The 12,414-nt window shown below is 38.8% G+C and overlaps 1 protein-coding gene across 1 annotated transcript in view; it reads right to left on the bottom strand.

Annotated features, from left to right (window-relative positions):
- Positions 1-12,414, bottom strand: part of FIG4 (FIG4 phosphoinositide 5-phosphatase) — a 493,827-nt gene that overhangs the window by 88,376 nt on the left and 393,037 nt on the right. Inside the window, exon 21 of the mRNA XM_063443525.1 lies at positions 8,327-8,522. Coding sequence (XP_063299595.1) covers positions 8,327-8,522 — 196 coding nt within the window. The remainder of the gene's footprint in view (positions 1-8,326; positions 8,523-12,414) is intronic.

The following is a 12,414-nucleotide window of genomic DNA, read 5'->3' on the forward strand; positions in this document are numbered from 1 at the left end:
TAATCACTTTCACGTTTGCACAGCCTCTCTTTCATATAACCTACTCTCCAATCAAATCACCTGTAAGGTATATTTAAATCACTTTTTTCCGCCTTTCATTGTCTTGAAAAAAGTCCCACGAGGACTGAAACGTCGACTTGTATGTCTTTGAAGTTTGGCACAATAAATTGTTTATATCTTTAAGAAGACCTTTCGAGTGCACTCTTTTCATCTGTATATATTGAAGGCTGAGGCAGCACCGAGGCAAGCACAAGACCGGTACATTGAGTGCGGGACATTTGCAGTTTATATATATATATATATATATATATATATATATATATATATATATATATATATATACACACACACAATCTATTAATATCAAAGTAAATTCAAAAAGATGAATATGAAACCAAATGCAAATATGAACCAAAAAAAAGAGTCTCTTCTAATAAGCATAATTTTCAATGATCTTAGAGATAGGATAATTTTGTTAGGCTGTGCCTGCAAAGCCTGGTGAATGGCAAGGATTAAAGTGAGAGTTATTGGAAAATAAATAAATAAATAAATAAAAAATCCTGCCCAGTGATAGCAACATGTGCTGTTCTCACAGAGAAAGGTTTGTTTGGTTTGTTTTTTGTCTTAGAAACCCAAGAACTACTTTAATTTTAACAGAGAATAATGTCCTTGTTATTAATTGCAGCTTTGTTGTGTGTTTTATAATTTTAAAAATGAAAGTGCCCTGCCTTCTGTCAGGAGAGTTAATCAGTTGTCAAGTTGAAACTGTATATATGCTTTTCTAAAAAAAATTATACAAGTGCTATAAATATATGAAGCAAATCTGTTTATTTCTTTTTTTCCCAAACAGCATTATCGTCCAAGATAAATAAAAGTGATAAAAATGCACTAATTTCATGTAATTATAATGCACTGTTTGTGGATCCATCCAAAAACCTATTTATTTTTTCAAGTTTCATTATTAAGAGGTGCACGCTGTAGTAGTTATAGTGCCAGGAGTGCCTAAATCTAAAATATTCAGCTCAATACATTCTTACAGTAATAAGAATACAATAGAATAAGGTGCAAGTAAAGAGTGTTCACTTTAATTTGACAGTTACAGGAGCAGTCTAAGCACAGTAATAACCACCTGTTTTTGTAGTGGTTATCTTATTATTAAAAGGATACTATAGTGCCAGGAATGCAAAGCTGCAATACAACCCGCAACAAGCAAGTGCGGCACATGCTGCGCGCATTAAACCTAAAAAATTGGATGCTGGGTGTCTTCATGCCGAGCATGAGGACATCCAGCGTCAGATACCAGACCAAAGGTCCGTTTTAATCCAGGAAGCCCTCTAGTGGCTGACTTGTACATAGCCACTAAAGGTTGACTTAGTGCTGCAATGTAAACATTGCAGTTTCTCTGGAAAAGGTATCAGGGGCGAACTGACCAGTCGGACAGATCGGTAATAGACCGAGGGCCCGAGGCAGTCAGGGGCCCGGCAGCACAGCCCTGCTCTGGCTAAGGAGTTTAGAGATCTCCTCAGCCAGAAAAAACATGATTTCTCCAATATTCCAATGATATGTTAACATATCACTCTGTAGGTAAATCCCCCTCGCTTACCCCTTCCTCTTTTCTCAGGGAGACTTGGCAGCGATCATTCAGTTCTTGCTGCCAGGTCTCCAGCCCCTGTGTGGTGCTGTGTATGAGGAGGAAAAGGAGGGGCCAGGAAGTGACATCCCGGAAGATATGGAGTTGCAGCAGCCTGGCAGACAGCACAGGTAAGCTCCTTATAGATTTTTTTTTGTACATCCTCATTGAACTCACCTCAGCACTCCCTGTCTCCCTGCACCTACCACATCTCCATCTGTACCCACCCAAGCCCCCTCTGCTCCCACCTCAGCCCCCCTCTGCACAGACCTCAGCCCCCCTCTGTACTCATCTCAGCCCCCCCTCTGTACTCATCTCAGCCCCCCCTCTGTACTCATCTCAGCCCCCCCTCTGTACTCATCTCAGCCCCCCTCTGTACCCACCTCAGCCCCCCCTGTACTCACCTCAGCCCCCCGAGTACTCACCTCAGCCCCCCGAGTACTCACCTCAGCCCCCTCTGCTCCCACCTCAGTACCCCTGCTCCCACCTCAGTACCCCTGCTCCCACCTCAGCCCTCTCTGCTCCCACCTCAGCCCTCTCTGCTCCCACCTCAGCCCTCTCTGCTCCCACCTCAGCCCTCTCTGCTCCCACCTCAGCCCTCTCTGCTCCCACCTCAGCCCTCTCTGCTCCCACCTCAGCCCTCTCTGCTCCCAACTCAGCCCTCTCTGCTCCCACCTCAGCCCTCTCTGCTCCCACCTCAGCCCTCTCTGCTCCCACCTCAGCCCCCCTTTACCTACCTTAGACTCCTGTCTCCCTGCACCAACCTCAGCCCCCCCCCCGTACTCACCCATAGCTCCCCCTGCACCAACCTCAGCCCCCTCTGCACACACCACATCTCACCCCTGCACCCCCCTCACCCACAAACCTCAGCCACCCTGTACTCACCTCAGTTCCCGTACGCCTGGTCGTAAGTCCGAGCCACCGTAAAACAGGTAGGTTGCTAAATGAGGACCACTTGTACTATAAAAGCTGGAATCACAGCGTGCCTGATCTTGCAAAACTTCAGCTTTAAAACCATAATTCATACCTTGCAATATTTGTTTCATAATGTCTATGGAAATCCAGGACATATTGAGCATTTTAACAATCAGGATTAATTAGTCAATCTATTTTAAATTTGTTTTCTATTATCACAATGAAGTAAATTAAACAAGTTTCTGTATTGACATGCCATACTCCGAGAAAGAAGGAGATTGAAGGTCTAATGCAACTATATGGATAGATAGAAAGAATGACAGACAACTGCACACTTGTAAGAACCTAAAATTACTGTATAGCAAAAAGAAAAGAAAAACAAAACTGTTACAGCTTTACAAAGATCAGCATTAACCCTTAAGGGCACAGCTTCCGAAGCTGGACATACACTTAAAGGATCACTATAGTGCCAGGAAAACAAATCAATTTTCCTGGCACTATAGGGTTATTAGGTCTCCCCCTCCCTGGAGGCCCCCCTTCAGCCACTTACCGTACCTCTCCTCCCCATGCCGACGTCAGCTCCTGAGTGGAGCCGAATGCGCATGTGCGGCCAGATCCGTGCGCGCAGTTATACCGCCCATAGGAAAGCATTACTCAATGCTACTCTATGGGGATCTGAACTCATATTGTGTGAGTTCAATGCGATTTTCACACTGAGAATCACGGAAGCGGACTCTAGTGGCTGTCAGGGAGACAGCCACTAGACGCTGCATTAACCCTGCAATGTAAACATAGCAGTTTCTCTGAAACTGCTATGTTTTCAGCTGCAGGGTTAAAACTAGGGGGACCTGGCACCCAGACCACTTAATTAAGCTTGTCTGGGTGCCTATTGTGACACAAGCAATTTTTGCATTTTTTTGCTGTTTGTGTTTAACATATATTATATACTGTTTACTAAACAGTACTAAACACATCTTTTGATGTGACATATACATATATAAATTCGTATTTTTTTATTTAAAAAAAATGCAAAAAATGTGAAAAAAAAAAGTGTTTGTTTTCATAGTTTTGGCAATAATAATGTGACCATAATTAGTGCAGCTTAAGAAAAGTAATTCAAAATAAATTAAAATGTCTAGGATTTTGGTTTGTTTATTTATGGTAGTTACATGTCAAAAAATACAAGGAGTAAAATAAACATTTTTAATGTGGAGCATTTTTAGAATTTGGTATGTTTGTTTTGTAAGGTTAACAGAAAACAAAATTGACAAGTAAACATATATAGTTATATGAAGCAGACATCACAGGCTATTTTCCTAAGGGTGTTTTAACACTTTTTATGTAGCCATTTCACTGTCAATCTATGCTAAATATTGTAGTAAATGTGTGTTTTTTTACCCCGATTTTTAACATACACACATATAACAAAGTTATTTTAATGTGTATTTTGTAAACTTGATGCGTACTACTCCTGTAGAAAACCCCATACTGTGTTCAGCTGTATCTTCTAAGTAAAACGGTATCCCCAATGTATGCCTTTGCCAATATCCTGTGAAGTTACAGTGCCATAAAAGAGATCTGACCCATTCATGTTTCACAGTTAGAATGTCAAAAGATGAATTTGATGGGTCTATGTCTCATTTTGGGATATTGTGGTTGTTTGACTGTTGAAATTACCGAACAGAAGCCTACCATTTGTGAATGTAGACACTCCAAGGTATCTCAAATGGTGTATATTGTGCCTTAATGTGATGACATTTTTTCACCAGTTAAAGTGAAACTATGTGGTAAAATGTTTTATTGCATTTTTTTACATTTACATTACATTTTTGCTGGTGATCTTTCATATATGATATGTGCCACTGTGATTAAACCCTCAAAATTATGTTCAGCAAACTCTGCTGAATAAAACAATACCCCCAATGCATGCCCTTTGTCACTAAGAAAGTAGAGAGCCATAAAAGAGTCCTGACCATTACAATTTTTACAATTAGAATTTTAAAACATTTGTTTGGTCTCATTTATGAAAGATCGCCAGCAAAAAATGTAATGTAAATGTAAAAAAAGGAAAAAAAATTTTACCACATAGTTTGACATTAAGTTAGAATTGCCCCATAAATGCATACCATTTGTGAAGGTAGACACCATGGGGTATGTCATACGGTATATTTTTAGCATTATTATATAGACATTTTAGCAGCAATTTCTTTAAAATGTCATTGTACTACGGTATTTTATTTTTGCATTTGTATGCTTTAGCGGTTTACTTTGGAAACTTTATGTATGCTACTGTAAATTAAATCACTAAAGTATGATCATCTATATTTCCTGAGTACAGAATGACACCCCTTGCATACTTTTGTCAGGTTTTTGTCAAAATACAGGTCTGAAATTATATCCTACACAGTACAGTTTTTTGTTTTTTTTTTTGGGGGGGGGGGGGGGGAGAAGGTAAATTGAAGATGGATCTTTGGTGCATTTTGGGGCATTTTAGGAGCTCATTTAATTAAATTACACCATAAATGCATACCATTTGTAAAATGGAGACTCTTAGATTATATATTAGAAGTTTATTACAGTGTCATTTACTCTGCATTTTTTTATTTTTTTTATTGTGGTATTCATTTTTATTTTGAATTTTTTACATACACATAGTATTCTTGATGCTTTTTAAAAAATGTTATGTGTCCCACTGTAATAAAATTCTTAGCTGTACACTGAAACATCTCCGGAGAATACCCCACATGTATATATAGAAAGTAGCGACCGTAATCCTAATCCCAATCTAAATCCTTAATCCTAAAACAAGCCCTAATTCTGAACTATATCCTAATCCCAAGGCTAACCATAAATCTAATTGTGCCTGGAGGGGACTACTGGCTAGCCTCCTGCCTTCCGACTATGGCCCCTGTGCTGATAGCTGTATTTTCTCCTGCAGAAAGGTTTATTTGTGTATCTCTGCCGGGGCGTTTGGGACTGTCAGTATGTGAGTAGTGCTACCCCAGATAGCTATGCCATGGAGCCTATTCGTGTAACAAAAGACTATGGGAAAAGACTTTGGCACCATGGTGATTGAACTGTATGTAGGTGATCTGAGCGCCATTTGGTAATAATGTGCGCTCAGATCTAAGCTATCTGGGGATATGTTGCATGTATATGTTTTATGTAGTAATTGTAACATTGTGTAATTTTATGTCTTTTTGCAACCATGTGGTTAATGGAGTCTTGCCTCTGTCCTGGGAGATAATTTGATTACTTCCCAATTATCTCCAGGATAGAGAGGAGGGAGTGTGATGTCACTGTGGGAGTGTTTTGTTTGTATTGTCTGTGATTGGCTAATATTCAATATGTGTCCCATTGTTCCTTCAGGTCCCCTAGGGGAGTGTCCACCTGGTGGACACTTGCATAAATACTAGGCAGGTAGCCCTCAGAAAACCAGACCTACTTGCACCTTTCTTGAAGCCTTGGCTCATGCTTGGGGGAAGGGATACCTACACTCTGGGGATTGCTATAATCACTTACTCCCCAGAGTAAGCTCTTGTAAGAGCTTGATTTGTTCCTGCTACACTCTCTGGATTTAGGAGAGGTCTACCCACTGGAAGCTGGATCCTGGCCTTGGGTCCAGGGTGGGTGAAAGACGGCGAGACCCCGGCGTAGCTGCATCGCTGGAAGTGGGGTCTGCAGTGTTGATGGTGTCGGTTGGAGTGCTTGGAGTCCTCGGCAAGCGCTAGGAGCATCGATTGGCGGAGGTACTCGGTCAGAGTGCCAGCGTTCCGTCACACTAATCATAAACCTCATCCCAATCCCATGTCTAACCATAATTATAACGTTAATCCTAATCTTAATCCTAACTTTAGCAATAATGTTAGAAGATTCCCTCTGCTGGTGTCCAATTCTAATCTGAACCCTAATCTGAAACATAATCTAAACCTAATATTAAACATTAAAAATAATAAACCCAATACTTATTATAAACTGAATAATAAACCAAAATTGTAATCATTAATTTAATCTTTCCAAAAAGATTAAGTTCTAAAGCTTTCCCTATGCTAATATCAGTTTTGATATTGGTATAAGGATTCTAAACTAGAACAGACAGTGGTACGTTACTGCCATCTATGGGCTATTTTCAGTATGGCAGTCTACTATCTCTATTACTGAAAACCGTATGCCCAATGCATTGCGATCTGTGCTGGGCAACTGACATAGCCCAGCACTGATCAGAATGGCATTGGGGCACAGAGGGTGACCCTCAAGGGTCTGTTTAGACCCTGGGGGTCTGCCAAGCACCATATCCATTAAGAGAATTAATGCAGCTGAGAGATTTTTCGCTCAGCTGCAGTGTTCTCTATGGAGTTAAAGGGCTACATGTAGTGTTGACTTTCAGCACTGCATGCAGCTCATCAAAAAGTCAAAAACTGGCCCCATCTGACAGAGAGGAGCACTGGGTATATATTGATACCTGGGTTTCCTGGTGTGTGTAGAGATTTAACCATGCTCACACTGCATTGCTGTCTATGGGGATTTAAATCCCCATTTGAAGAGCTGCATGCCGATCTCACTCCGAGTTCTGCAAGCAGGTCACCTGTCAGTCTAGGGCCACTAAAAATTGCCCCAGCTGACAAAGAAGAGCCCCAGGTGCTTTCTGATACCTGTGTTTCCTGGAGTGAGCAGGTATTTAACCATGCTCACACTGCATTGCTGTCTATGAGGATATAAAGCCCAATTTAAAGAACTGCATGCCGATCTTATTTGAGCTCTGCATGCAGCTAACCTGTCATTTTGGGGGCTCTAAAAATGACCTCAGACTTACAGAGTGGAGCCCCATGTTTCTAATGATACCTGGGTTCCTGGTGTGAGCAGGGATTTAACCCTGTTCACACCCCAATCTAGATATAAGCATGTAAATGCCTATTTAAGCAGGTAAGTGCAGTGCTGGCTTCCAGTACAGTATGCAGTTCATCAAAAAGTCTGGGACCTCTAAAAATTATCCATATGATTGAGAGGATTCCCAATTACAAGCAGGAAAACGGTCATTGATGGAAAATAGTGCAGGATGAAAATTTCCATCCTGCATCCTTAAGTAAAGTATCAGCATGACGGAAAATTATCATCATATGTCCTTAAGACATTAAAGAGACACTATAATCACCTAAACAAGTTTAGCTTAATGAAGCAGTTTGTTGTATCACTCCTCCCTGCAAGTGATCTACACAGTCTCTCTACACATTTCCTGTAAAAAGCGATCTAATGTTAAACTTTCTGTATTGCACATTCTGTTTAATTTAGAGTTTCTTATATCCTACTCTGCTAATTGCCTTTTGAGCCTGCAGGGGCCTCGTGTGTGATTAAAGTTCAATTAACACTAAAAAAAAAAAAACTAAACTTCTAAAGAAAATAAGATCTAAAACCATTTTTTTTAAAAATACCTGTGAGTTACAGGTGTGGAGGTGTGGCTAGAGATGCCTAAACAGAAACTAAAGTGATTGAACTCCTTAATGGTAGAGAATTGAGCAGTGAGACTGCAGGGGTATGATTTATACACAAAATGTGCTTCATTAAGCTAAAGTTGTTTTGGTGATTGTAGTGTCCTTTCAAAACTAATGGCATTAAAAACATAAAACAGTTTAAGTAAGATTTAAAAAAGATCTTCAAACCTAGCATCATCATTCAGTCTGTCTTGTAAGACGAGTTGGTGTTAGACCAAAAAGCAAAGCAAAAATAAAAAAAACAACTACTGCAAAACCATATGCATATAATGATTTCATAAAAAGGGATCACCTCTGCGGTTTTGGGATTGTCTCCAGCATCGGTCATTTTCACCGGGGTCGAACGCTGAGAAACAGCTCCATCCTCTTCTCTATCAGTTCCCGAGTCATCTTCAGAACTGCTAGATACAGCTTCCTCACTGGGAGGAGGTGGTGCGCTTGCTGCAGTTTTTCGTTGTAATACAGTCTCCTCTCTGTTTGCCTTATTGCTGAAAACAAAAAAAGAAAAATATTCATTGGTGAATTCGAAAAGTAACTATGTGTCCTCATTTGCATATTATTTCCCAAAATCCATTGCTGCAGCACAAGTTCTTAAGTGTTGTAAAGGATAAGCGGTGCATTATTTACATGTCTATGATCAGAGGGTTCTCTAATCAAGCTGACATTTTCTCTCAGTGATTTCTATTAAAAAAAATAAATTAAAAAAAGCCCATTATATGAGGGGCAACACCGTAAAGGCGTTGAGGGGTTAAAATGCCATGCAGAACTTATAACATTAAATTATGTTCATATTAAATTATGTTTCATGTATAAATATGTGATGTGAACTGAAAGCCCTGTATCTTCTAAACAAAATTATATAAAATAAATGGGAAAGAGGTAAATTGGTTGAACAAACAGATAGCTCACATTCTAGGTTTTGATTTGGTTCAGAACAATTGCCTCTGTCCTTAATTAAAGGACCATTCTCCCCACACCTACCCCTTCCTTTCCCTCGCCCTCCCCCCAAAGCATTTCAGCTTGCTGAAGGGTTTTATGGGTGAAGAGCTTCCTGGTTTAACCACAGTCTATAAAGTCTAAACATTTTATAACTTAATTGTCAATTAAGCAGCGAGGGAGTTTTGCAGCCCCCTTCTGTTAGCTCCCCTGAGCAAATGGAAGTGGCAGGCATTCTCTACTTGAGGGTGCCTGCCTCCTCCCACGCAGACCTCAAACCAGCTCTTCTACACCTCAGATTAGACATATGTGCACGCACGAGCCAGTGCTCTCACATGCAAAGGCGTGTGCGGGTTTACGTGGGTACCAATTCAGTAGCTTCTCAATGAGAATCCTCTGATTGGTTATTTCTGAAAGTGTGTTCCAGGAAAAAATAGGAGAACTTGCTAAGGCTGCAGACCAGAACATCTGCAGCCTTTGCAAGCTCTATTAACCCCTTAAGACCGCAGCCAAATGTACAAGTTGTGATCCAAAAAAACGTAAACAAAACCTGGCATTTGTGCTATATGTCTGTCCAACCATAATTCACCTCTTTCATATTAAATGCACCCCCCATTATTATATATCATTTTATTCAGGGGAAACGGGGCTTTCGTTTAACATCAAATATTTAGGTATGGAACATAATTTAATATGAAAAAAATATTTTAAAAATGGGAGAAAATAAGAATTTTTTAAATTTTTTTAGTTCTACGTGACATTCTAACTGTGAATGTCATAATACTGTTTGCTTTTACTGCAATACAATACACATATTTGTATTCAGCGATGTCTCGCGTGTAAAACAGTACCCCCTGTGTACAGGTTTTATGGTGTTTTGGGAAGTTACAGGGTCAAATATAGCGTGTTACATATTTCAGTTTTTTTACATTGAAATTCGCCAGATTGGTTACGTTGCCTTTGAGACCATATGGTGGCCCAGAAATAAGAATTACCCCCATGATGGCATACCATTTGCAAAAGTAGACAACCTAAGGTATTGCAAATTGAGTATGTCCAGTCTTTTTTAGTAGCCACTTGGTCACAAACACTGGCCAAAGTTAGTGTTAATATTTGAAAATGCAAAAAACTAATTTGAACGCAAATTTTGGCCAGTGTTTGTGACTAAGTGGCTACTAAAAAAACTGAACATACCCTATTTGCAATACCCTGGGTTGTCTACTATTGCAAATGGTATGCCATCATGGGGATAACTTTCATTCCTGGGCTACCATACGGTCTCAAAGGCAACCTGGCGAATTTTAATGTGAAAAAACTGAAACGCAAACCTTATATTTGACTCTGTAACTTTTGAAAACACCATAAAACCTGTACATGAGGGGTACTGTTATACTCAGGAGACTTCGCTGAACACAAATATTAGTGTTTCAAAACAGTAAAACGTATCACAACAATTATATCGTCAGTGTAAGTGCCATTTGTGTGTGAAAAATGCAAAAAATGTCACTGTCACTGACGATATCGTCGTTGTAATATATTTTACTGTTTTGAAACACTAATATTTGTGTTCAGCGAAGTCTTCCGAGTAAAACAGTACCCCCCATGTACAGGTTTCATGGTGTCTTGGAAAGTTACAGAGTTAAATATAGTGCTAGACAATGTAATTCCCTGAACTTTTGGCCTGGGTTGGCAGGCAGGTCCTACAAATAGTAATTAATAAAATGACCTAATTATGTAAAATTATTACATAAATATATGCGTAGAATTATTATATATATATGTGTGTATATATATATGTGTGTATATATATGTATATAATTTTTTTTTATTATTTTTATTTATATATAGGTATATACATAGTGATATATACGTATATACTTATGTATATAGATATATATATTATTTCGTTCTACATGTATTTTGATATCAATATATATATATTAATTTTAAAATACAGTTAGAATGAAATTACGCATGTTTATATATTTTTTATATATTTTTTTTTATTATTTTTTTATTTATTTTTTTAACGTATTTATATATTTATTTATTTTTTATTATATATAAATATATATATAATGAAAATTATATATATATTTAATCAATATCATTGTACGTGTATTTTGATATTAATATATATATATAATTATGTATATATTAATATTAAAATACACGTAGACAGTGTATGCATATTTATGTGTATGTGTGTATATGTAAGTATATATATACTTAGATCATATATATAATAAATATATATATGATCTAAGTATATATAATTTATTTTTACACTGTTTTAACATTTTTTATTTTTTTTTCAGACAGCAGGGGGAGTACCTGTCATTACAGGCACTCCCCCTGCTGGCAATGCCTTGGACGGCTATGCCGTCCATGTGATCGCGGGGTCCTCGCAAGGACCTCGCGATCACATGGCCCTGAGCGGCTGAAGAGGACGCAGGGGGACTCCCTGGGCTCCCAGGTAAGTCCCCCATACCGCGATCGCCGGCGTGGGATCGCCGGCGACCGGGTAAGTACATAAGATCGCAGGACGTACTATGCCGTCCTGCGGCTTTTAGAGCCACCAAAATAAGGACGGCATAGTACGTCCTGCGGTCTTAAGGGGTTAAGATATACCCCTAATAAATACATGCATGAAAAATAAACAAACAGTGTGATTTCCATTTGGGCAGTGGAGTATTCCTTTAAGGGGTTAATGTCACTTTCTGTCCAAAACAGTTGTCACAAAAGATTAACAGCCCATCACTAAGCTTAATATGATTGTGATCGAGACCATAATAAGCAGGCATCAAGATCATTTTATGAAAGGCAAATTATTATTTTAAAAAAATGGAATTTAATGCTCATTTCACCTGCAGAGTACAATCCTTTACTATATTACACAAGATATTGGTATTAAGACCTTTGTACAATTATACTAATTGGATTTGGAGCAATGGAGAAAGATTTTATATTAACTAACAAATGGTCTATCTGGACACTGTATCTGGAGTGGGGTAAAAGGTCCTCTCCCATTGGTATCAGACCCCAGATAAGACCTTGGCTTACTCCCCCTAACCTAGATCCCAAACACTGGAGATGTAGTTGGGATTTGGGAATGCACTTCAACATATGGTGGAAATATCCCCTTGTTAGACAACAGTGGAATGGGGGATTATTCCACCTCTCCTTCTCTCTCTCTCTCTTTTTTTTAATTCTGGACTCTACTCCATTCTATCTATTTTTATCATTTTTTTTTCTTTTTCTTAACATCAGATAGATATTTTGTCGTGATATATATGTAATCGATGCGTACCCTCAACGATCAATTATACCTTTGTCATCATTTGTTTCAGACAATGGGTACCTTAACTCTATCCTTTCTTATTACATTGTGTTTTTTTCGATCTAATTAAAATCCTATCTTTATTTTAACCTTTATTCAATGAT

The sequence above is a fragment of the Pelobates fuscus genome, chromosome 2, assembly GCF_036172605.1.
Source record: "Pelobates fuscus isolate aPelFus1 chromosome 2, aPelFus1.pri, whole genome shotgun sequence".
Classification (NCBI taxonomy): domain Eukaryota; kingdom Metazoa; phylum Chordata; class Amphibia; order Anura; family Pelobatidae; genus Pelobates; species Pelobates fuscus.